This window comes from Balaenoptera physalus (assembly GCF_965194825.1).
Source record: "Balaenoptera physalus genome assembly, chromosome: 10".
NCBI classification, from domain to species: Eukaryota; Metazoa; Chordata; class Mammalia; order Artiodactyla; family Balaenopteridae; genus Balaenoptera; species Balaenoptera physalus.
Genome location: NC_138889.1, coordinates 68,205,542 through 68,232,344, shown reverse-complemented (window position 1 = coordinate 68,232,344; position 26,803 = coordinate 68,205,542). Strand labels below are relative to the sequence as shown.

At 44.1% G+C, this 26,803-nt stretch overlaps 2 protein-coding genes across 5 annotated transcripts in view; both read left to right on the top strand.

The window, feature by feature from the left end:
- The window catches only part of IRAG1 (inositol 1,4,5-triphosphate receptor associated 1), a 148,563-nt gene extending 139,327 nt beyond the window's left edge, over positions 1 to 9,236 (top strand). For all 4 annotated transcript variants that reach the window (XM_082478112.1, XM_082478114.1, XM_082478111.1 and 1 more), the window contains 2 exons: positions 830 to 961; positions 5,937 to 9,236. In XM_082478112.1, coding sequence (XP_082334238.1) covers positions 830 to 961; positions 5,937 to 6,180 — 376 coding nt within the window. In that variant the 3' untranslated portion in view covers positions 6,181 to 9,236. The remainder of the gene's footprint in view (positions 1 to 829; positions 962 to 5,936) is intronic.
- A 2,936-nt stretch (positions 9,237 to 12,172) lies between these two features.
- LYVE1 (lymphatic vessel endothelial hyaluronan receptor 1) lies at positions 12,173 to 26,160 on the top strand. The gene is made up of 6 exons (XM_082478146.1): positions 12,173 to 12,570; positions 16,330 to 16,501; positions 16,611 to 16,750; positions 23,090 to 23,395; positions 24,080 to 24,158; positions 24,701 to 26,160. Exons 1-6 carry the CDS (start codon positions 12,486 to 12,488, stop codon positions 24,885 to 24,887), a joined length of 969 nt encoding a protein of 322 aa, XP_082334272.1. The 5' UTR covers positions 12,173 to 12,485; the 3' UTR covers positions 24,888 to 26,160.
- The last annotated feature ends 643 nt before the right edge of the window (positions 26,161 to 26,803 follow it).

The following is a 26,803-nucleotide window of genomic DNA, read 5'->3' as shown; positions in this document are numbered from 1 at the left end:
CTGAGCCAGGTAGAGAAGTACCTCTGACCAGGTACCACATCCTGAGCTTCTCTCCCGGTAGCTCCTGAGGGAGATACAGCTTCCCTCTGACATGGGACCTGTGGGCTTCGGTGTGGTGGCCACCTGCACCGTGGTGGGGTTGCCCCAACCCAACTGTGCTAGCCTTAAACACTCAGCTGTAGGACAAGCAAAAAGTATGTTCAGGGTAATATTAAACCTGGGAGAAGGAAGTCAGAGGGTTTCTCTTGGAAAGCCTGTCTTTTCACCCACACCTGTCCTCTGTACTTAGAATTCAGGGGAGTGAATGCTTCCAGCAGCTTTGTGAACATTTACTGTGAACCTGTGTGCCTCTCACTTTCACAAAGCTTCCCAACAAGCCTGTGTGACAGGTGTCACCTTCCCTAGGTCAAGCCATATGCCTGGCACTTCCTCAAAATGTTCCAACATCCGTGCAATGGGTGCCAGCCTCTCCTTTTTACAGGGGAGGAGCTGAGGCTCCAAGGCCACACAGTCCTTAGCATGCAGTCCTTAGCCCTCCCAAATGGTTTGTAGAAGAATCCAGCCAGGAGACTCTGCACCCATGTTTTTTCCCTGTCTCTTTTGTCACACTTTCACATAAACAGGAAGAATGGCCGAGGGGTGAGGGGAAGTCATCCTGACAGGAGCCACCGTGGGATGCGGTGGAGCTTCCCAGCTTTTTCCTATTGTGTGGAACCACAGGAAGTGAGTGCGTAATCATCAGAGGTGCTCAGTGCCTCCTCTAGCAACTCAGGAAAGGATGCTCCGCCCCTGGCCTTTCCAGACTCAATTGTTCGTTGTTGCCTCCCAGATACCAGGAAGGTCTAAAGAAGACCAAGGAGCTTCAAGACCTGAAGGAGGAAGAAGAACAGAAGACCGAGAGCCCTGAGGAAGCTGAAGAGGCAGAAGAAACTGAGGAAGAGGAAAAGGAGCAGAGAAGCAGGTTGGAGCCCTCGCCATTGCTGAAATGGGTCCCAATTCATTTCATTGCACAACATTCCTGGAGGCGCCAGTCCAGGGCAGTTGTGGGTCTAGGGCCCAAGTGAACAGCCAACAGAAACCAAGAGGGCACTCATGTTGGAGGAGGAGGCAAAGGAAATCCCAAAGAGCCCAAATAGTTAATAAGAGGACGTTTGCAAGGGCTGAGGGGTCAGGGGTTGTCAAGGGCTGGGCCGGCAGCAACCAGCAGCTCTCAGGAGCTGAGAAAATGCAAGGGACCACAGTTAGCTCATTGCCCAACCATTCCCATGAAAGAGCCAAGGTCAAGGAAGTTGGCCTGAAGCCCTAGAGGGGAGCTGGGACAGAGAGAACACAGGGAGGTAGGGGATGAACTCAACTTTGTGGTAAAGGTAGTGTCCAACAGGTTCCTTCCATGGTGATCAAACAAGTTTGGTAGTCTGGACGTTGTTTTCACTTTGGTTTGGAAAACTTGGATTTTTCCTTTTTTAATATACTTTATATTTCAAGTGCATTTTCCACTAAATCATGAAAGATATATGTAACAGTAGATAAAGGTAATGTAGATCCTACATCTTGCCCTACCTGTGCCCTATGGATTTAGCGACATAGCGACGTCCTGGATTTTAACGGAAGGCCCCAATTTCTTATATCTGGCCCTCTTATCTCTGTTAGTACATTCAAACCAGAAGTCTTGAATTTTGATTTCTTAAAACGTAGTTACCGCAAACTTGGAACACTTCACCAAAATCATTGTTTTTAGACTCCCAGGTTACCTTGGGGTCCAGGATGGCTTCAGCCAACAATGATGAATTAATCTAATCAGCTGCTACCTTTGGGACAGGGTATGTGTCTGTGCCTCATTGCTGGCAGACTCTGGAAATCACATGCACCCAATGAATAAGGTAATAAAATGTGGATTAGAAGTGAGATGGATGTGCTTCAAAACACATAGGAATGACCAGTAGAGCCTAGTTGGTGGAAGATTCAACCAGAGTGAGAGGTATCAGCCTGCATGAGTCAACCCCAGTGTTCAAGGGGAGAGCTGGAGAAAGGGCTTCACTGCTGGAAACAAACCTGTGCAAGGGCACACCACCTCCCCCAAGGAGAGAAGCCCAGTTTTCATAATGAAAGCACAGTCCCTACTCCAAGCGGCTGGTTCCTATCCTTCTTGGACTTCTGTCCCTCCTGGGTGTCCTCTGCTCTTGTGTTCCAGGCCACCAGACTGTCTTCTCTCCTTTCATGCAGTCAAGCCCAGGCCTGGACGTCAGCCCTTTCTTTGGCTCCCTTCAAAACAGAAACACAGGCTGGGACTTCTAACCCTTCCAAACACTGAGAAAGAACAAAAGAGAACTCAACAGAGAGAGTACATGGAACATAAACAGTCTGGTTTACAAAGCACAGGGCTGGAATCCTTATCTAGCTAATTTGATCTTGGGAGATTGTCCCTCCCATTTCGTGAAATCCCAGAGGAAGTGAGCCTGTGTCCGGCTTCCCCTCTGTCCAGCTCCTGGTCAGCAGCACATGGCAATGGCCGCCCTTTGCATCCATCGTCCAAGAGTATCCTCTTGGTCCTGCTGATCCGGAAAGACCTCGTTCTCTTTCCCAACTTCTGCTGCCTCGCAGATTCACTTCTTGGTCTTATGAACATGCCTGTACCTCAGGTGGTGGATACCAGGCATCAGCACAGTCCTGAGATAGGTCTTCGGCCTTCAGCACATGGTGTAGCTTCACCTGTTCAGGCCCAGCAGTGTGGCATCATCTTCTCCGTAACGACAGACACTGCTATCATAGAAACCGCCCACCCACAGTTACAGGGTCCCTTCCTCACCTGTCACCAAAGCCAGACTAGCCCCGAGAGCTGTTGGGTTCAGTGCCAGGCAATCCATTCATTCTCAAATCCCTTACATACACAGTTGCCTATAGGCACCTGTACTCAAGCATGATTCCCCCCATGAAATTTTGGCATCTCACTAACAAGCAAGGTCTAAGGTTATTAAAAGTTCCATGTCCTACTTAGTGCATTTTAAAAACACTGGGCTAACCCCATCAGCTGACCCCTTATTTAAGAGATTCAACAACAAACACTAGAGTCTTTTCATCTGAATCTCTCCTCTATTATAGTAATATGTAATAATATAATCTGTTGTCAATATTACTTTCTGGAGGATCAGCTTAAATGAACTTTGGGTGAATCAACCCAATATCTTAACCATATTAAAACACAGAACACAGTCTTCTGACATTTAGGTAATGCATGGAACAAGTGAGACTCATAAGATGCAACAGGGAACTGTTGTCTTTTCTCCCACTGTCTGTTCACACTGGCTTTTGGGCGTTAAGATGATATTAGGCAGACTCCTATTCCAATAACTCTCAGAAAATAGGAGTCCTCTGGTCAAGTTTAAGTCCCAAGAATAACCTCATTTCAGTAATGAAAATGGCCAGTTCCCTGAAATAGTTAAAAGCCTGAACTTCTCCCCATACCCCCTCGCCTCTAGCTCCACTCTGCTTCAGGAAGGAAGACTATAGTGGAGACAGAGCTGACTTCTTGCTCTCTGTCACTCCTGCCCTCCACCCCAGCTTTGCTAATGTAGCACCTGACCTCTCCAGAGCTAAGGTTGGGAAATGGGGTGGAGATTAAGGGCAGGAAAGGTATTACCTGACTGGTCTTATTGTGAGCGGGTTCCAGGCCTTAGCAGGGATTTAAGGTTGACCTTCTGATTTTGTTCAGTGTGGTGTTTTATGGGACCTTCAGAGAAAACCAGCCCTCCTACCCCCCAGCGCACACATGTTCACACCATTTCTGAGGATCTCTCAACTGCAGGTCCCCTTATGAGGTCGAATGCAGCTCTTCTGGCCAGCTACTTAAAATCCCTCTCTCAGTCCTTGGGCAGCTGGAAGTACACCTTCCATGCTCAGCTTCTAGGTAGCATTTCCGGGCAGGGTCTATGACATCCCATGCCAGCCCTCCTTCTCCTGACTACATCCAGTTAAGGTGAAATATGCACCTTTGACCCACCAGTGGTGGGAGGATGGTTTTCCGTATCGTGGCCCCCTGCTCTGATGCCACCAAGCAGTTCAGCAAGATTCTCACTCTTCACATCTCTCAGGTGGGAGTCACACACAGTCTACTCACTGTGCCCCCAAATTGCAACATATCGAGCTCGCCAAGCAGCATCTCTGAAGCCCCTCTCTCCAGGCCCAGGTGAGGGGGCAGCAACCTCACCCTTCCCAGTGGAAGAGTAGGTAGAACTCAAAACAACCAAAAATTGATTTCCAAAGGAATTCTATTTCTAATCTAATTCCATTTCTAACAGCTTTTGTAGTCTGGAAATGGGTAACCAGCTAAGGGTCACGAAGCCAGATCTTGCCCTCCTCCTTTGCCAGCCCACTTAAGGATGGAGTGAGAGTGGGATTCTCCCTGCTCCAGCAGCTTGTTTTGGAGCACAGAAATACAGCCCAAAAGAAAGACTGTGTCTTAGCATCCAGTTGTATCTGAATAGAAATTAAAGAAACTAAATGGGGCTGAAAGAAACTAAGCTTCCATTTCCAAATTCTCTCTCCCCAAGAGTAGTGAAAGTAGCCAATGATTTTCACCTCAGCTCATGTACTCACTATTTTGCTTTGCTTAATTGTTCCTGAAACAAGCATCAGTGGGTCCCACATGGAAGAGAAACCAACCAGTGCTTTAGCATCCAAGGCAGGCACTCTGAGCATCTGACCCCTTTCTACGGAGAGTATGTGTTGAGTCTCTGTACCGCTGTCAGGCAGCTAGCTCTGAATTAGCGCTCTCTGCTTCTCAGCAAATGGTCTGCATATTTCAGTGTCTGTGTGAGCCTCAGGATCTTCAGAAAGCCCTCATGTCCCTTTTCTCACCTCTTCCATTTGGTGATCCTCAGTATTCTCATTGTTATTTTTTAAAATAGATCCAGGATTAGAAACAGGAAGAAATTCTAGCTTAATGAATGTGTCCAAGGCTTCTCCAGAGAGCTCTAAGAATGGACGCTTCAAAGCAGACCATCTGACCAAATGTCTTTTCAAGGGGCCACAAAAAAGATGGAAAAATTGAAAGGCAGTTGGGAAAAGAGGAAGAGGGAAAAGTGGAGTGAAGCAGGAAAAAACAGAGAGAGATGGATGAAAGGGAAGGAGGGAAGAGAGAAAAGAGAGAGTTGAGAGGGAAGAGAAAAGTGTGGAGAGGGCAGAGAAAGTGGAGGAGGGGTTATTTGGGAAGGAAGATTAATAAGGCTGAGAAAACGTCTTGAATAAGTCACCCAGAGGTTGCTGGAGGCTACGGGTCCTCTGGAGGCCCCTGGGACAGTTTGAAGTGAGCTCTTGAGGTTGATCTGGTTCCTTGAATTACTTGTTGAGTAATTTATTACTCGACATTGAGAGTCTTCTAGGAGTTTATCACAGTCCTTCCACTCTAGATACAGTCAGATGTGGAACTGAGGACAACAAATTATGCACCTGAGCACGGAGGCGGGGGACAGGTTAGAACTCAGACCTGATCACTGATACCATTAAGTACAGAAAAGCTGTTGGTCCTGTCTGGATGCATGGGAGAATGGGTCAGCCAACCTGGTATCTTGGGGCTTGGGAGAGTTCAGATATCAATGACCATCTCATGAGTAGATGAGGGCATGTGCGAATGGATAAATGATCACACAGATAAGTAGAGTGTTCTAGCCTAGACTCTCCCAATATAAAGGCTATAGACTGGTGGCATCAAAATCACCTGGGGAAAAATTTTAAACTATAGATTCTTAGAGCATACCTTTGGAGATTCTTATTCAGTAGACCTGGGGTATTTTGAATAATTGCTGCCAAACAACTCTATGCACAGCTGAGTTTGAGAACCACGGCTCAAGACAACACGGAGAGTATTCCAGATGGAAGTTCTGGGCATCGTATATGTGCCCAGTATACTAAACCCTCCACCTATGTTTTTCATTTGACAGCAAACTTGAAGAATTGGTTCATTTCCTACAAGTCATGTATCCCAAACTCTGTCGGCACTGGCAAGTCGTCTGGATGATGGCCGCAGCAATGCTGGTCTTGACTGTTGTGCTGGGGCTCTACGGTTCCTATAACTCTTGTGTGGAGCAGGCTGACGGGCCCCTTGGGAAATCCACTTGCTCAGCAGCCCAAAGGGACTCATGGTGGAGCTCAGGACTCCAGCATGAGCAGCCTACAGAGCAGTAGGAAACCCGACACCCAGCCAGTGCCCTGCTCCAGCACACAGCCTGCTGCCCTTTCCCCAAGCATGATGTGTCAGGCCCGGGCGTGGGCACACCACTGCTGCCGTCAGGGGAACAAGCAGGGGCTCTTTCACACTCGGCACCCCTGTGGGAGCTATTCACACACAGTAACTGATGTTCTTGGATGATCAACAAAAAGCATCAGTGGACAAAGAAGTGGCCTTCACCAGGGAACTCCAACGCAAGGGACAGTTGCCTGCACCAGCTCAGATGGCTGGGGAGAAGCAAAACACCTTCCTTATAGGCGACAGTGCGAAGCCCACTCCCCCTCCCCATTTTCCTCTCTGCCATCGATTGGAAATCAGGAAGGATTGTGTCTAAAGGCTAACTCTGCCCCCAAGAATCAGACCTGGAATTTGGAGTCGCACATGAATATCTTCCCATTTCCCATCTCATTCTTACTGACTCTCCTTCAACCTTCCCTTCTCCCCTTTGCAATCAGAGTTTCTCTTTACAGAAGTCAGAAAGGTTTCTCAGAAAAACATTTAGGCTGATTTTTAGCTCAGTGCTTGAAATGAAATGGGAAGATGTAAATTAACATATATTCCTCTGTACACATACACAGAGCACACACACACACAGCACACGCATGCACGAAGCCAACTACCCTCCAAACGTGTGCTCTGGGTGTGTGTTCGGGTGAAAGCCAACCCACAGATTTTCCCTAGGTGTGGGGCAGCCACTAGGCACCTGTTCAGTGAGCTTTCCACGTGGACTTAAGATGTTTGAGAAACACTGAAAACTCATGGCTTCCATGGCGAACTTGCTGGTCTCCATTTCCAGGGCTAATTCTGAGCTGCTGTAGAGCACAGTCTATCCCCTCTTTGTTGTCTCTGGTTGAGAGCAGTTAACCCGCCTCTCAGGGGGAAAGAGGAGACACGATGCACTTTCAGCTTCGCTGTGCCCACATGCAAGTGTGCATCTCCACTGCAGTGTTCCAGTTTCGATGGGATTTCCAACCAAAGTGTAGGTCTCAGAGCATTCCCATTGTTTAGCAGAAAACTGAGAGTGCATCCCACCTCCAGCTGGACTTCTCGCTCCACCTTGACAGCCGCTGCCTGCCTTCTTGCCTCATCAGTTCTGGGGAGGGTGCTGGTTTCTGTGTGGGTTTTATGGTGGTGGCTTTGCTGTTGTTTTTGTTTTGCTGTTGACGTTTGTTTCTGTTTCTGACACTCCTATAGAACTTACTATGAGCCAAACACTGTCTTTGGTGTATTATATAGGGATTCATTCATTGAGCCCTCAAGGAAAAGAAAAACCTATGACTCTTCCCATTTTCAGATAAGGAAACTGAAGCACAAAAAACGCGAAGTAACTTGCCGAGGATACCCAGTTAGCAAATCATGGGGCTGGAAGTCAAACCCAGCCAGGCTGGCCCCAGGGGCTGTGCTCTCAACCCCTGCACCAAATTGCCTCTTCCAGAAGTCTCCTAACTGGACATCTTACATTCCAGTCCCACTCCCCTGAGTGGCCCTTCAGCCACTCCAAGCCATTTCTGGTTCCCAGACTAAATTGTTTTCTCTCACTGGTTTTTCTTCTGCCGCTCTCCTCTTTTCTTCTGGTCACACCTCAGGACCAAGTGCAAAAATCATCCCCTCCATACACCTTTAATGGCCTCCCTCCAACTCCCCACCATACCCTACATAATAGGTCACACCCTTCTGTGTGCTTTCTGGCACTTTTTAAGCATTTTCATTACTATTACTAATGACCATGACTGTAGTGTATCAGAATAACTTATTTATGGGTCTGCCTTTCCTAGCATTTTTCCTCAAAGACAAGAACCATGTCTTACCCATTCTCTGGGTAAGCGCCTAGCATGGTGGCTGATGCTTGGGAGGGTATCATTAAATGTTGGTCAAAAGAACAAGTGAGCATTCAGGGGGGTGGAGAGCAGTCTGGGAACAGCTGACGTTCTGCATACTTCCCGACACCAGCATCATCACCACCACCAACTCAATGAAAAAAATAACATCTTTATTAGCCTCGACTTATTCCAGTATTTTTCAGTCTACTCTGTGACCTGATTAGCAACAACATTTCCAAGCTCAAGGGCCAGGCTTGATGCACCCACTCCTTTCAGAAAGACCCACCTAGGTTAGGCCCCACTGTAAAAACCACCTGTTGTTTTAAGGGGGGCATCCTTTCCAGTGGCTAGAAAACCACTGTGAGAGAAGCCCAAGCCAGGGTTGACCAAGGATGTGCCATTAAGGTAAAGAGGTGCAGATCACGGCAGATGGACTTTGGCTGCATGGATGGGTGGTTTGCCCTGCCTCTTCCAGGGGGACTGGATACGCTGGAGGATGTTTAGGCCCTCAAAGCCAAGTACAGGATACAAATGGAGCTCCAGAGAGGCTGGCTGTGGGGCAGGACTCTAGGCTGGCAACATCCAGTCTCAGCCTCCCGTGAAGAAGGACCAGGCTGAGCTGGCCCATCGCCCACTTGGTCACAGGGTTCCCACCTTTGTTTCCTGTTGAGACAAAGGCCAGGAGAGGAGCTGCAGTGACCTCTTGACCCTCCAGCTGCTCCACAGAAAGGCCTGCAAGAATGCTTCCAGACCAGGCCCTCAGCCAAACGACTCTGTGAGTAAAGGGAGGTTGAAAACGAGAAGGAGCAAAAGAGTAACCACGGGTATTCCTGAAAACAGACTCCTAGGTATTTCTTCAAGAAAAGCAAAGATGACCTGAGGCAATTGGAACTGTTGCCAAAGCAGCAGTGAAATGGACAGAAACAGGCCCTGTATTTCCAACAGTGATATTGATCTGAAATAAAAGTTCCCTTCAAAATGCCTCTGAGGTCTGACATTTCTGCTTGGCCCTAGGACTCTCTGTATTGCTCCCTGTGTACAGCCTGGCCGAGTAAGTGGAGAGGGAGATGCTGGATTTGTGTATCACTGGCTGTCAGCTCCCAATGTTGTTAAACCTCACACAGGTGTGCTAGCCTTGAAATATAGAGTGTCACATACCTGAGTTTGAAAATAAAAGCACATTTCCAAACCTTTGGCAGCAGCTGAATGCCTCCTCATTTTGTGGAGCTGGGCCACAACCTTGCCCAACCCTGAATTAGAATCTACTTTCGGATAACAGTGCCTCCCAGAAGTCCCCAGCCCTCGGGTCACTGTGCGCTCCCTCCCAGGGGCTGGATCAGTTCCTCTCCTCGTCCTCATTCCTGATCCTAGTTTCCTGTATCTTCCTGGCCTACGTTTTTTGTTGTTGTTGTTGTTTCTTGTTTTTTGTTTTAATTCATACATTTTGCTGTGATAGAGAGTGTTAAGTTTTCACCAGTCTGATTTCCACATCTATTTTTTTTAAAGATTTTTTCAGTGTGGACCATTTTTAAAGTCTTTGTTGAATTTGTTACAATATTGCTTCTGTTCCATGATTTGGTTTTTTGGCCACGAGGCACGTGGGATCCTAGCTCCCCGACCAGGGATCGAACCTGCACCCCCTGCATTGGAAGGCGAAGTCTTAACCACTGGACCACCAGGGAAGTCCCTAGTTATATGTTTTAGTCTTTTCTTGCAGCTAGGGGCAAGGGAATGCGGACCTTCCAGATCCAATTTCCTACATAGACTCTCCTGCCCAGTCCTTTATATCCTCTGTATTCCCCCTTCTGCCTGCCAAATTCAGAGCATTCAGTTGAGGACCTGAGGCCCGAGAAGTTGGTGGGACCACCAGGTGGAAGCTAAGCCTTTGAATGGGTACTCACAGAATTCAACTGTGACATGAGCAAGAAATAAAATTGTAGTACGTTAAGCCACTGAAATTCAGGAATGTTTGTTATAGCCATTAGCCTACCCCAACTAATGCGTACAGAACCAGAAACAGGGTACTTCAACAACAAATTTTCAAAATATGAGACCCTGGCTTAGCAGTCAAGTGGCAGGAAACCAGAACACTGATATCAGGGACTAGAAATATGGTGACCTATGTTGTGAAGAAAACAAAAATATTTGGTAAAATCGTACCCATGGTAACTTGAAAGACAGTCCATGGGCAGCCTATAGCTCTAGGAGAAGTAGCTGGAAAGAATCAGAGCGTTGGAGTGTGTGAACCTTTATTGGCTGCCTTTTGAGAGGTATTGCAAGAAAAAGAAGTACTTGGGAAAGAAATGGCTATTTGGAAACAGAAAGGAAAAAGGATATAGAGTTCTTAGATTGAGGCTTAGAAAACCTGACTGCTTCTAAACCCCAAACAGACTGAAAAGCGCTTGAGTGAAAAAGAAGCAATAAAACTTTTCAGCTGAATTCAGATCAGAGCAGCCCTATGGTAAAGGCCAGGTTAAGAATATGGCCCTTCCATCTGTGGTTTCTAATGAACTCAGGGTAGCCACCACTGAATTAGAGAGGGGGGAGCATAGGGCTGAGAAAAAGAAATACATCTTGAGAATCGTGACTGTCAAAGGATTTGGGGTGTGATCATTGCACATGGAATCAAATGGAAGCAAATAGATCAGAAACCTAAGTTTGTGAGGGAATTGTATTTATTGTACAGAGATACAAGCCAGGACTAAAAACTCCTTTGATTGTTAAGTTAGAAAACAACTTTTGGGATCCTAAGCTTATATCAGCAGAAAGCAGATTGTACAAGCTGTGCTACCCCCAAGGAGCCCGTACTCCCTAATTCCCACTATGAATGTGGCCAAGGAAGATTCTATCCAATGAAGGTGGACATGGGACGTGGGAGTTTCTCCTAGAAAGCAGAATCGGGATCTAATCAAAGGTAGGTAACTGTGGTTGGCAAAATTTCTAAAATGCCTCCCCTCAAGATGTACCCACTACCCCAATCCCTGGAACTTTTGAACGTGAGACATCACTCCTGTTATGTTACATGGTGCGGTTGACTTTCAGTAGGGAGACCCTTTCTGGTTCTTTTTTTCCCTTCCTGTCTTCCTTCCTTCTTCCTTTTTGTAATACTTTAGCAAATGCTTGAAGGCTAACTGTCTTTCAGGTGTGATGCTAGCTTTAAGGATAATGACGAAGAGAACACAATTTCTGCTTTGCTGTCTGTCTGGCTCCATGGTGATAGAGGAGTCATGTATATTTCTGAGGTCCCCGTAGCCTAGGTCTTGTGCTCACCCAAGTAATGAGGTCTAAACTACAGCTATTTAAGGGATATTCCCCTGGTCCCTTAGAAGCTCTCTATGTTTGTGCAGAGCAGATTCTCCTTTCATTATTGGTATCTTCCACACCAATATCTAACTTTATGACCAATAACTTTTGTACGGGAAAGAACTAGTTATCCATACACTATTCCTATAAATGGCATTCCTTTTGGAGAAAACTAATAACCCTTTGCCCAAAGCATTACTCTCAAGCCAGATTTCCATAATTGCCATGGAAGATAAACCACTGAAACTCTAGCAGGGGGAACAGAGAGTGCAGACTGCTTGTACACAGTGCAGATAAATCTCACATTCATCAAACAAAAAAGAGGAAGTCTAAATTGAATTTTCACCTACCAGAATATGAGAAGTTATCAAAGAGAGAGTTATGATATAAAGGACCCCTGTGGTGACCACTATTGTAAAGTATTAAATGACTGATTTTGTAAATTGCCCCCCTAGTCATGTTTTGCATGAATTTTAATGTGTCTGGTTTCTTTGAAGCAGGAATCACCTGTAGCGGGGTAGAAATTGCAAACATATAAAGAAATCCTGAAGGGAAGCATGAGGACTCTGTCCTTGGTATTTAAATAATCATTCATTTTCATGAGCCTCAGCCTCATTCCCCCACAGATCACAAGGATATGCAGTTGGAAAAAAAAACCCCACTGATAGTGGGAGGAAAAGCAGCACAATCCATGCTCAGTCTCCTTTAGAGACAGAGGCATTCCTAAGAGTATATAAATGAGCGGGCTCCACAGTCAACAACGAACCGGGTAAGAACCGAGCTGGCGGGGGAGGTAGGTGGTGGCAGGGAATATGGGAATTGGGGAAACCTTCAGCAGTTCACCCTGTGCTATCTGCCTTCCTCGTTTGTGTGTTTTCTGAGTCAGCATTAGCTAAATTTTCCAGAAAGCCATCCACAAAGTACAGCCTGGGCATTCAAGGGACGTCACTCATTTCCCCTAGTGACCTTGACAAGTCAGAAGCTTGAAAGCAGGGAAATCCGGATGTCTCAGTTATGAAGTGGAGCCGTGTGGGCCCCCACTTACTTCCAGAAGTCTCCATCCAGACTGGTGATCGTCTGCCTCTGATACTGCTGGTGCCCATCTGAGGTGCTCCTCTGGCTCTGAAGGGGCTGGCACAATGGCCAAGTACTTCAGCCTGGTGTTGCTTCTTGCCTCCATCTGGACCACAAGGCTCCTGGTCCAAGGCTCTCTCCGCACAGAAGGTAAGTTTCTTACCAGATTGCCAACCTGAGGCAAGGCAAGATCTTGCAAATTGTCCTAAGACTACTAAGTTCTTGACTGAATTTCTGGGGTGGGATGGCGCTCAGTGTTGACAGAAGATCTCATTGGTGGTATTGCTCTGCAAGAAATGTTTTCACCATGTTGTCAACTTCACCAAAATGATTCTCATTTACCTTTATGTTATCTTGACTTTTATTTTTGGTTATGGGATATTTTTATGAGAATATTTTGAAACAAAACATTGAGGAGAAATCACGTGTTTTAAAAAATGTTTCATTGAAGAAGCAAAGGCATGATTGTGAAAAATTTTAAGCAATCACCTAGCCTGGGGAAAATGGTTAAGTTTCACAGAATATTGCCTGTTTTATATTTTTGGAATTGTCAGTATCATTATTTTTAGTTTTACTATACTATCATGGAATGCTTACGTTTTTAATATGCAGTAAATAGCAAATTAACTGAAAAAAAATCTGTGAAAATGTAGGTTTGAAAATTAGTCATCAGCTCCCTACCAAAGGAATGACTTGAAATGATTCCTGGGCTTTTGAGCTGCCTAAATGGTAACCTCATTCTGCACTGTAGGCAAGACAAAATTGTAACCACAAATCACTCATGGCCGCTCTGGGCAAATGAAAATATGAGCACTTTAAAAGGAAAATTATGTGTTCCTCTGTTGGAAGATGCCCTGAGGTATAAAATATGTCGGGAACAGGCATCCAGAGTTGATTCCGATATTGTCATATTCCATCTTATGAGGGAGGTTAGAGTTAATATGGTTGATTTTTTTTTCAAATACCAGAACTGTTACTTTCAAATAAGTTTGGCCCTCTTTGACATCTCCCTGGGGAGACTATTCACTTTTCCCCCAAATACTGCTATTAATCCTCAAACTATTATGGAAATTGTTCTTTGACATTGACTCAGCACAGTGTTTGGACCATCCTCAATAATGGCAAAATTTTCCTAAGGGAATTGAAATTTTGGAAACAACTGAAAGTTATACAGAGCCATGATTAGGGAAAAGGTGGTTGATGAAGGTGAGTAGATGAGGATGGGGGCTAGTATTTTTGAGGGCCTATTTTTATGTACTATATATAGTATATAAAATATATATAAGAAATGTATATATATATTTCTTAAGAAGACACTTTATAGATGAAGGAACAGGCTCAGTGAGGCCAAGCAACTTGCCTAATGTCATGAAGGCAGTAAATAATAAAGCTTGGGTTTGAATTCAGCTCTGATTCCTAGGTATATAATGTTTCTGCTATGCTTGTTGTTTCCTAAGAAAGCTTGAGGAAGGGGTTACTCGAATATCACTTGGATTCCAGCTCCCTGTTTTTGTCCTTAAATAGGAAAGCATAAAATCTATGAATATTTGTTGACTGCCTACTGTGGACCCAGGCTCCACTAGGTACAAGTTATGTAATTTTAAAATTCTGACAAAAATTCTGTAAAGAAGATATAACCATCCCCCTTTTACAGCTGAGAATGCTAACTTGCCCAAGGTCCCACAGCCAATTAACAGTAGAAGAAATCTTCAAAGCTAGGTCTATTGCCAAGAATAGGTCTATCATTACTCATAACAATAATATTTAGAGTAAAAATGATGTATGATGAGAGTATCAAGACCACATTACAGTGTAATTAATATACCTTCTCTACAGGTATTCCCAAAGAAGCAGCCATAGCAAGCTTATGAGTGAAATGGGCCAAATTCCAGGACAAATGGTGTGTTCCGAGAGTTCAGCTCTAGTGGTGTGTGTGTGTATATGTGTGTTTGTGTGTGTGTTCATCTTCCCCCCCCCCCCATTGCACAGTGGGAAGCAGAACAGTGTCCTAGTTAAGAACTGAGGTTTTAGTATCAATCATAATTGGGTTTGTGCCCCCAAACTGCCACCTAGTTGCTGTATATCCTTGGGCTCGGGAAAGTTACTTAATCTCCCTGAACCTCAATTTTCTGTCAAAACAGACAGGGTTTGGCACAGAGTGGCATCTACAGGTGATAGAAGTTGGAATTAACATTGACATTAGTATTAATATCAGTGTTGGTGTAGGTATTAGTGCACACAGTCATAAGAGGCTGTTCTGTCACAAACACTCATATTGGGTGTTGGCTCTCTGGTCTCTCTTTTGGTGAGAGCAGCAGGGTCTGGAAGCAAACAAGGCTATCCATAAATACCATACATCATATTCATTTCCCTTCCCCCAGCCCTCTGCTCCACAGCAAGGTCACATGGGGGACTTAGAAATGCTCCTTCCATGTTTGCAAGAAGAAACTTCCTTTAAATTTAAATACCACCTTAGACAGTGGTCAAAGCATTTGACTAGGAATCCAGTGCACAGATCTGTGTTCAAGCAATTACTTGGGAGATTGAAATGCCCTTTTTATGGACTTTTGTGGATGAAGCCCAGTTGGAACAAAGTACCAAAATGCAATGCAAATTTGCAATTTCATACAGGTCTATAAATCCCAGAACCCAGAGAGAAGGGATCAAAAGAACTCTCAGATCTGTTAGATTTTGAGTAAGATATTATTCACATCTTAACTGTTCAACTGCCTCAGCTTCCCTAGGGAGATCAGTCATTAGCAGACTAAAACCAAAGTGCTTTGAAGGTAACATAATGATACTATGTTATGACTTATTGAGTGCCTACTATGTGACCGGCACTATGCTAAGCATTTTTTAAAAATTTATTTATTTATTTATGGCTGTGTTGAGTCTTCGTTTCTGTGCGAGGGCTTTCTCTGGTTGTGGCAAGTGGGGGCCACCCTTCATCGCGGTGCACGGGCCTCTCACCATCGCGGCCTCTCTTGTTGCGGAGCACAGGCTCCAGACGCGCAGGCTCAGTAGTTGTGGCTCACGGGCCCAGTTGCTCCGCGGCACGTGGGACCCTCCCAGACCAGGGCTCGAACCCGTGTCCCCTGCATTGGCAGGCAGACTCTCAACCACTGCGCCACCAGGGAAGCCCACTGCGCCACCAGGGAAGCCTGCATTTTTATTTGAATTAACTCATTTAACTTTCACCACCCTATACAATAGATACTGTTATTCTTTCAATTTTCTAAATGTGGAAACTGAGGCTCGAAGAGATGAAGTAACCAGCCTAAATTCACAGAGCCAGCAAGCGACACAGACTAGATTCAAATCCAGGTCTGACTTTCAAAGTCTACTTCCTTTATTTAGTTTCTCTGCCATGCAAGCTTTACTATCTGACTCCTCTAGGAACTTCTGAGTAAGCCTGCCCCCCAATGGTCAGAGAAGGTTCACTTTCTATTATACCAAGTGCAACATTTTTCAGCCCATCTCAGAAATAGTGCTGTCCCCAACAGACATTGGAGTCTTGTTCACTATTCTGTTAACCAGAGCCCTGGATTCTATCTTTCTCAAAGTCTCAGACCCTTCATTTTATAGACTCCAAAAAGGTTTGCAGAAGCTGCATCCCCTAGACCGCACCCCAGGAACTGGTAGCCAAAGCCTCCATGTAATGAACAAGGAACCTGAGCGCAGTGAGGGACGATGGACTCGGACCTGGTGAGAGGTACAGCCTGGATCTGGGCAAGCACCTACCTAACCCAGCAGGATGTCCTTGTGGAAAATGTCTGGTCTGTGTCCTATTATTTCTAAACTTCAATCCCAGCTGCTGCTTTGAGACAATGATGCTCTACTAGGAAGGAGAGCCTGAGGGCTAGGGGCAAGGACAGCAGCACACTGAGGGCCTATGTGATTCCTTTGCAGAGCTTTCCATCTCAGGACCATGCAGAATCATGGGGGTCACTCTTGTGAACAAAAGGACACACCCGCAGCTGAATTTCACAGAAGCCCAGGAGGCCTGTAGGCTCGTAGGACTAACTCTGGCCAGCAAGGAACAGGTTGAAGCAGCATGGAAATTTGGCTTTGAGACTTGCAGGTGAGAAACAGCTGGATTCACAGACACTGTGGGAGCTCTTTTGGCCCTGTGTTCTTGTTCAGCAACAGAGATCAATGCATCCACTCAGTTCATGTGTATTCTGTTACAGCTATGGATGGGTTAAAAATCAGTTCGTGGTCATCCCTCGGATTATCCAGAACCCCAAGTGTGGGAAGAATGGGGTGGGCGTCCTGATTTGGAGAAGTTCACTCAACCAACAGCACAGGGCCTATTGTCACAACTCATCTGGTGAGTCAGATCTGCAGCCTCTCCACGTGGCATGTTTTGTCTGGATTTCAATAGCTCTATAACCATTCTGAGAAGAGTAACCCTCAGCAGCAGCAGAAGCAATCATGGTGATGGCCACTGAATCCTCCCAAGACTGCCTCTTTGACCAGGGTAGAGGTGTCCCTCTCAGAGCAAAAAGTTAGAGAAAACATGACAGATCGGCAACATAGGGAGAGGGCATCCCTGGAGGCTCCATTACCCACCCCGCCTTCATCCTACAAGATAAACAGGACGAAGGGAAGGAAACATCCACTATGGACAAAGCAAGGTACTAAGTTATCTCGCTGACCCTTGACAATCTCCATAGGAGGTGTGCCTTATCATCCTTATTTTGCAGATGAAAAAGCTTAGCTTCAGAGGACATAAGTACATTCATCTAAGGTCTCCTTACTATGAGGATTCACACACAGATCTCTTTCCTTTATCCCACATTCCTTTACAGGAGTGGAAATTCAGATGCTACATTAGATGTTTTTAAGAACAAGACCCAATTTTCATTTTATGAAGGAAGGAATTAAAGCTAGAAAATAGAACTGATTTGCTCACGGTCATCCCTTTAACCTTGTTGGGAGACCTTGGCGGCCTTAGCCCAAGTGCTTTACCTAAGTAACTTCTCAGAAAGTTTTTCCTTGACTAAACACTTGTTCTCACTTTATCATAAGAACCTCTGTCTGATTTATTACTCTTCACACATACTCATAAATCTGACCTTCTAAAGGTCAGATGGCTCAGTGGTCATTCTCTAAGATCCAAAAGATAAAAGGGCACCAGCAGTGTTCTGTTGCCCAAAGGCAGCATAAGGTCCAAGCGGTTCTGTGAACCAGGGAGCCTTGGCCCAGGAAGGGCCGTGAAAGAGACTTTGTCCACTTCCCTCACTTCATGGATGAAATGACTGTAGCTCAGAATGGAGGTTTGCCTTATTCAAAGTCTTACAGTCAGCTAGAGGCCAAGTCAAGACTGGAACATAAGCTTCTTCCCGTATTTTTTTCACCATCCTCCTCCCCTTGCCTCTGCCGCCTATCACTTTTGGCTGTGGAATTGGTGGTTTGCATGCTTGCTCATCTGACGGCCAAGTCCCTGACGGTCAAACGGCCTGGCCTTTTAACTTCCTGGCCTTCCTGCCAGCTGTCAATGCAATGATAGGACACCCAGCCCTATGGACTAAATGAAAAGGAGTCAGGGGAGATGACTTGGATTTACGTGTTTCCTCATGATTTCATTTAACTTGTGTTTCCATTCCCTGCGCTTCCTATATACTTAAAGTTAGGTGTAGAGGCTTGATTAGATTCATGTTCACTAGGTTTGGCAAAAATACTTGATAGATGATATTGTGTACTTTAGATCATATCCCAACAAAAGGCCCTTAATGTAAGTATGTCCCACTATTACATGCTAACTTTGATCATTTGAATAAGACGGTGACTGCCAGACCTCTAATGAACTCAGGTATGTTTTCCCCTTTGCAATGAGGAGGTAACCTATAGTGTGATATTTTGGCACCATGCTAATAGTCTGACCCCCCCCAGTCATCTTTTACCTAATAGTTCAAGCAGACATTGATGATCCTAGCTGGAATCAATTATTATATGCAGGACTGCAAAATGATAATTTTCTAAATCTATTCTTCCTTCTACATTTGTTAGCTGGCATTCTTTGATAAAGAAGAATCTCTCTCTCTTTCTCCCTCTCTGTCTCTCTCTGTCTCTCTCTCTCTCACACACACACACACACACACACACGTATCTCCTCCCTCCCCTTTATACTACTATGGACATGGTAGCATTTTACTTACTCTGTGTTCAATATGTTATAATCAATTTTACAATTATTATTCTTTCTGATGCTCAAATTGTCCCAAATTTGGCGAGTGGGAGCCCCTTCTAGTTGACTTTTGTTTTCGTCCCATTAGTATTTGAGCAAGTCATTGCTTTCTGGCTTGATAACATGTCCCAGGCTCACTTTGTACTTTCTTTATCCCACACATGGAATCAGCCATTTATTTCTCCAAGGGGCCTTGGTTCTTTTTAATAGAGAATGTTGATTCGAAACCAAGATCTGCATGCAAGTTGTTCTCGTTACTGCTCTCATTTTCATTGCTTCTCGGTCCTTTTTAGTGGGCAGCTAGGAAAAAAAATACATATATATATTGCATTTGCATTGATATTTCCAACTCAAATTTAACAATTCAAGTTTTTTCTTTGTTTACTTTGTTCTATACTTGCCTGTTTTTTCTCTTATATGGAAAATTCTTGTTCCCAATAAATAATATATTTTCTTATCCTACAATAATTTCAAAATTATAAAAACAGCATTATTAGGAATAATAAACCTACTGAATGGAATTTGCAATTCCTTTGCATTTCTTTTAATCCTCAGAAGACATCCCTCTAAGGATGTACTGTCAGAGAATTGTGTACAAAAGTGACCTGAGAAAATTTGCTACCCTGTGTGGTTATGTTATCATTTTGGAATAAATCAGGTTCACCTGCTTCTGTCTGCCATCTTTGTGAGGAACAGAGTTACCCTAGCCCTCATCTTCACACTAACCTAAACTTACCCTATGCTTCTTTGTTTTTGTAACTTTCTTTTTTATTGCTATCTTGTGAGCTCTGAGGATCACAGTAACCCTAAACCTGACCCCAAACCTTATCCTAATTGTCTTTGTTAACTGCTGTCTTTGTGAGCTTTGGGAATCAGACCAAAGTGCTTCTTGTGCTCGGCGTGCACCACCTGTTTCATGCTGTTCCCTCTGCCACAATGCCCGTCCTCTTCATCACCTGGCTAACTTGTATTCTTTATTCAAGTCTCAAGTACCGTCTTCTTCAGGCATCCTTTCTATACCCCTGCCTCCTATCTTTCCTCTTGGACACCAACCACACTGTGTTTAATATCCATCAAAGCATTTGGCACATCCTAGAGAAATTATATTTGTAGTTTGGAGGGAAGGAGAGCCAGGTCCTAACACTTCCAGGTGAGACACATTGTGCCTCCGACCAGTAAGGGACCACAGGATCAGATTGCCGTTGCTCCCTCACGTGGTGGCCTTCCTGGCTACACTTAATGAGCAGAGAGGCAAAGGAAACTAATTCTTACAGATAGATTATGCCACAGATTCTGCTAGGCCCTACACATTTACTGTCTCACTGATCCTCAGTGAAATGATACAAGTGTACCACTTCTACTTTCCAGGAGAAGTAGCTGATGCTTAGAGTGTGATTTGCTGTGGCAACAGTCAATAAGGGACAGAGCCAGGATTTAAACCTTGAGCCCTGCCACTTCCACGTCACCTTCCCTGGTGATGACCACACGTCAGTAATATACCAGGCCCAGGGTGGGTCCTTCGCATGAGTATTTTTTAAAAGTTCCCCAGATGATTCTAACCCGCAGCCAGAGTTGAGAACCACTTTTCTCTAGAAGATCTCTAAGATATAAGTTTTAGAATTCCAGATACTTTCATGTTCTCCTATTTTTGTGCAATTGCAATAATCTCCTTCTTGGCTCCTGGTTGCCCTTTCTCCCATCTCTATTTCATCCTCCACACACCTCCTCTGATGATTACGTCCCTCCTCTTCTCCACAGCCTTGGGTGGCTTCCTATGAGAGAATCTGATGTGAACTCTGAAGACTTTTGCATGTAAAACTGGGCACATATGAGAACTTCTGTATATCACTCGGAAGGTTTGCTGCCCCCAGTTGAAAATTCCTTCTCCTACAGAATAAATTCCAAATTCTTTACCATGACAATTGTGACTCTTGATATACTGGCTCCAACCTATCTTCCCAGTCTCATCTCCTACTTGCAGTTTTTCATGCTCCCCATCATACACACACGCTACACGCCAGCCACATTGTGCTCCTTGTCATTTTCAGACATACCTACACTTTCAAACTTCTGTATTCTTGGGTCATGCTGTTCTTATTGACTGGGATATCCTATTCCCTCTTCCATACCAGATGACCTGGAGCTCTATTCCAGCCGTACCAGCCTTCTAGTCATCAAACATGCTGAGATTATTCAACTTCAGGCTCTTGAACTTCCTGTTCTCTTTACTTGGAATGCTTTTGCCCTAGATCTTCAATGACTTGACTTTTCATCATTCAGGTTTCAGCTTAAGTATCACCTCCCCAAAGAGACTCACTCTTACCACCTTATCCAAAGTATCTGTCCCCATTCCTGCCCCTTCCAGTTTGATCCTTATCCTGTTTAATTATCTTCTCAACATTTATCATCCTCTGAAATTTCTGGCTTATTTTTTTTCAATTTTATTATCTCTATCCTTCTTTCCAATAACATATAAACCCTTATGAGCAAGGACTTGGTCTTATTTGCATCACATCCCTAGCATCTAGCACAGCACCTGGCACAGAGTTGGAGCTCAATAAATATTTGTTGAATGAGCGCATTAACCCTCCACATCCTGCTCATGCCGTCTGCTCTGTGAATCCCCAGTTATCGCCCCCTAGCCTCATCAAAATACTTCTGTCCTCTTGGGAACAGGAATCATCCCTTATTTGTCTCTGTATTCTCAGTTCCCAGCACAGTATATCGTGTTCAGTATACTTTGCCCCTGATATTAAAAAATGTTCATTTTTTTGAAGGAAGTATATAGCACATGCTTTAGAACGGGAAATGTAGGTAAGAATCCAGGGCGGCATTTGTGGTATAGTGGTGAGCATAGCTGCCTTCCAAAGTCCAGGGCAGAGGTCAAGGATGATGCCTATTTGAATAGAGGTCTTTTCAAAATGAAATGAATAGTGTAAAATATTGACTGAATGCATGTGGGGTCAAAATGTTTTATCATGTTTACCATGACCTTGGTTGGTAACTTTTACTTAATTTTCAAAAATAATAGAATAACTTTTTCTTCATGGCTAACATTCCAGCTGATGCTACCCCCATCACAAATAACTAGAGATTTAAAAGAGATGCAAATGCGTATTGTAATATATTGCATGGCTCTGCCATTTACTGGCTACGTGATTTTAGGCAAGTTATTCAATTTCTCTGAATTTCAGTTTCTTCCTGTATAAATGAGAGTTTTATAAAATTGTTTAATGAAGTGCCATGGTTGGCTCAGAGCAAGATGTTCAACAAATACTAGTTTCCTCTCTACCACATTCAACAGATTGGAGAGCAAACCTACATCCCTCCCCTGTCTCCCACCTCCTTTAAAAAAAATTTTTTTTTTTGATGAGCACAGAGAAATCTGGTTTTAGTAGATCTTTGTCCTCAAGTGGTGTCATGTGTGTATATTTGGTCTCCCCATCTACTCCTTTCTTCATTTCACTTTTCCTTCCTTCGTTTATTTTTTTCTTTTTTTTTTTTTATAAATTTATTTATTTTATTTATTTATATTTGGCTGCTTCGGGTCTTCGTTGCTGTGCACGGGCTTTCCCTAGATGCGGCGAGCGGGGGCCACTCCTCGTTGCCACGAACGGGTTTCTCATTGCAGTGGCTTCTCTTATTGCGGAGCACAGACTCCAGGCACGCTGGCTTCAGTAGTTGTGGCACACGGGCTCAGCAGTTGTGGCTCACGGGCTCTATAGCGCAGGCTCAGTAGTTGTGGCGCACGGGCTTAGTTGCTCCATGGCGTGTTGGATCTTCCCGGACCGGGGATGGAACCCGTGTCCCCTGCATTGGCAGGTGGATTCCCAACCACTGTGCCACCAGGAAAGTCCCCTCCTTCCTTCCGTTAGACATCAAATATTGAGCATGTATTATGTGCCAGCCACATTGCACATACCATGATGACCAAGACAGACAGGAATCCTGCTTCCAGGGAGCTCACAGTCCAGTGGGGAGCAGTGTAGCAAGAATCATGACAAGGGAAGTACAAGGAGGTACAAGAATGTATGTCTAGGGATCCAATCTGGTCTTCAAGTCTGCCTAAGAAAGAGATATTCAGTCTGAGACCTGAGGGACAAGGAAGAGCTAAATAAAGAGGGGCAAAGAGTCTTACAGGTGAAGAAAGCATCCAGGTCAAAGGTTTGGATGTTAGAGAAAGCATATCAAAGAGCTGAAGGAATTCTAGCATGGCAGGGGGAACGAGAGAAAGACCGATCAGGTGAGGCTGGCCATGTCAGCAGGGACCAGATCATGGAAGGCCTTATAGGCTGTGCAGTACAGGCAGTCAGGGAAGGATTCTAAAGGAAGAAGTGATATGATTATATTTACATTTTTGTAAGACCATTCCAGCTGCTGTATAAAGGGATTGGAGGAGAGTAAAACTAGAGACAGGCAGACCCATTAGGAGGCTATTGCAATACTTCCTTCTTATTTCACTTTTCCCTCCCCGGACAGATACCTGGGTTAACTCATGCTTTCCAGAAATTATCACCACCGATGATCCCATATTCGACACGGAAACTGCAACATACACCACAGAAATGATTGCCAGTGAGAGTACACACTCAGCGTTGTCTACTGAGGGACCTGACTCTACTACACCCACTGTGGCTCCTGCTCTGGCTTCTACTTCTATTCCACGGAAAAGAAAATTAATTTGCATAACGGAAGCTTTTATGGAAACGAGCACCATATCTACAGAAACTGAATCGTATATTGAAAATAAAGTGGCATTCAAGAATGAACCTGTTGGGTTTGGAGGTAAAAACTTTCTGTCTGCATTATGTGTATGTGTTTGAGAGAGAGAGAGAGAGAGAGAGTGTGTGTGTGTGTGTGTGTGTGTGTGTGTGTGTGTTTGTGTGTATAGCAGACAATACATAGAAACTAGCCTGTATCCAGATTGGGCACTCAGGACCTGACAAATACAAATAAAAGCTTAATGCAAATTCAAATTTCATAAAGTCCTAGAACTTGAGGTCTCTAAAGAACCTTAATGATTAAACTAAAAATCATGAGTCTAAAATAGCTTCACTTTTAAAACGCAAAGACCTTTCAGAATAAATTACTATCTATTCATATGCAGAAGTTTTTAAAGTACATATACACACCTTAAATGCCTATGATTAGCAAGTTGGTTTTCCTATTTAAAGGGTCTTACACTTGATTTGCTCCAAACTTGTCATCTCAAGGCCACAGAGAGGAAATGGACTCTGCCATATTGCAACTTATAGAGTAGAGAGAGCGTGAGGCAAGGCCAAGGATTCTATAGGCAGGAAGCAAAGAAGCTCATGTGGGCCCAATGCCCTAAGTGGCCCCTGTGTGGTCACAGAGAAGGCTCTTCTGCTCTGTCTGTGGTCTCCATCACGTGTAAGGATGGGTCGTTAGAAGAGCGGTGCACAGTCATGTCTACATGGAGGAACAAGGCGTGGTCTCTGTCTCCCCCAGGTGTTCCCACGACCCTGCTGGTGCTCGCGCTCCTCTTCTTTGCTGCTGCAGCTGGCCTCGCCGTTTGCTACGTCAAAAGGTGGGGTTGTTGGCACATGGTTAGTCTCATCATCTTTGTCACATCCACATCTTGTGTTTATCCAAGGTTGTTATCGACATTTCCTTCGTCCAAATGGAGATGGCAATCCTCTTATACTGTAAATGTTCTCCCTCACCTCACCTGTCCTCCCTACCACCCAACGTTTCCTATTATTTCAGCCCTTGTATGTTATCCGGCCTTTAGATATAGGTCAATGGCTGTCCCTTTGAATATCAAGAAATAGAAAGAAAAGATTGACATCTAGGGAAAAATGGATATGTTTTATTTGATTTTCAATTCTTTGATTTTGATGAGAGGGTGTTAAGGCCAGCCTAAAGTTTTGCCTGTAAACTTACTGTCCCATCTAAATGAAACCATCCAGGTGGGGATGGGTTGAAGTATTTGAGGGTGCATGTGTTAGCATCTCTCTGAAATAAAAGTACCCAGTGTACTATGCCAATATGGGCCGTCACAAAACATTATCTGTTGTTCTATGTGTTACATAGAAGTCTCTCACTTTAATTTTGTGTTTATGCCTACAGGTATGTGAAGGCCTTCCCTTTTACAAACAAGAACCAGCAGAAGGAAATGATAGAAACTAAAGCAGTGAAGGAGGAGAAGGCCGACGATAGCAACCCTAATGAGGAATCAAAGAATACGGATAAAAAACCCGAGGAGCCCAAGAGTCAACCCAAAACCACAGTGCGATGCCTGGAAGCTGAAGTTTAGATGGAAGCTGAAAGAAATAAGAGGACACACCTGAGGTTGTTTTCCTTCCTGATACACATCCTGGTCCCAGATGGGGAGCCTAAAAGGGCCAAAGAACCAAACAAGCAAGTCTACCCTTGGTTCCTAACTACAGTCAGCTCAGGGCTACCTTTGGACTCTGGAGTTCACCAAAGGGAATTCCCTTTTCCTTATTGCAATCCTTTCTGGATCCTACCCTCCTACCTCCAAAGCTTCCCACAACCTTTCTAGCCTGGTTATGTCCTAATAATATCCCAGTGGGAGAAAGGAGCTTGTGCAAAGCACCTGGACCTCAAACAGCTAATCAGAACATGTTTGTCAAGAGGCCTTTAGGCTGCCTGAGAATAGGTGAGCTGGGAGCCAAGAAACCATTGAGATCAAGGCTTTGTCTGTTGATTGACTCTACAGCCCAGATCCTGTCTTCAGCTCTGGAAAGGAAACACTTATACCATCTGGCATGTCCTTCTGAGCCAGGCAAGAGCAAAAGAAGGAAGGAAAAGTTTAGCAACTTAAGGACATGGAGATTCCCGTGACTTGAGACCTAATCTCTGTAAAACCAGAATAGAGAAAAAGAATAAGGCTGAGGATATTGACAGCATTTGTCAGTAGGGACTGTAAATACAGACAGGGTCAAAGTGTTCATCTCTGAATAATTCTAGTTGGAATCACTTTTTAGAACTTATACATACTTACTTTTCTCTCTCCTGCTGCTGCTACTTTCTCTAGAAGAATATACTTTCTAGGGAAAAGAAAGTATATTCTTTTCTACCCCCCCCCAAAAAAAAATCTCTTAAAAATTTCTATTTTTATCCAAGTTATAGAAATTATTACTGAATAAAATTACTGTGTTAAAAAGCAGTAAAATTTAATAAACATTTGCTGAATGCCTACTATATGTCAGGTGCTGTGCAAGTTATTACATTCTATAATTGAATATTATTAATAAAAAATCGCATATAGTAGAATGTATGAAGCTAATTTTTTTCAGTGTTGATATCCCCAGCTTATCCACTTCCAAAACCAATTTTTTTTTTTTGCTGAGACTAATCTACTCATTATTTTCTCGTGAATATGGCAACAATTATAGCCTTAATTTATTATTAACATACCTAAAAAGTACATCATTACCTCTATACACCAAAGTACATTTTTTAGATGTCATTACCAAATGTATCACTAGCTTTCCTTTTTCCAGCAAAAGGAGTCTGAGAGGTGCAGAAATATTTGTGCTGAAAAAATAAAAGCATTTAGAAAATTTCTTTGCTCTCTTAGTTACATAGATGCATTATACCTTTTATGCAAAACTGAAGTAATCTGTTGTTTGCAAAAGTAAGAGAGACAATTTTGGTAGCTGAAATAAATTTGTAAACCCAATAGTACATATATCATCTTGCTTCAGATGGTCTTATTTTAAGTAGGTCAAGTATACACACATAAATTCGTCCTTTACTTTGGATTCAGGTCCTACATTCCAATCTGTTCCAGAGTTCACAGGAAGCTGGAGATTCAGATAGCTCCTTTGTTCTGTTTCTCTAACTTTCTCTCCCCCTCTCTCTAGTCTTTCTCTCTGAGATTGCTAATATCTTCTTCCCCTCACCAGTAACCCCACAATTCCATGATCCTTTCAGCTCAGAGGCCATAACCTGTTGGCATAGTCTTTTATGGTTGTCCCACAAATATTAAAATTTGGTTTAATTGCCAAGAATTAAACATCAAGAGATTTCATATATTTGTATTTCCGTTCCCTTGAAAACTGGCAAGATCTGGAACTAAAGAACCCATATTCCCTCATAGCCATAATTACTAATACTGAGCAGTGGCTGCCCCTTTAAATGGGAGATGCTTTCTCCACCTCACCACAGTCCTCACCACTCTCTATTGCAACCTCACACCAAAGT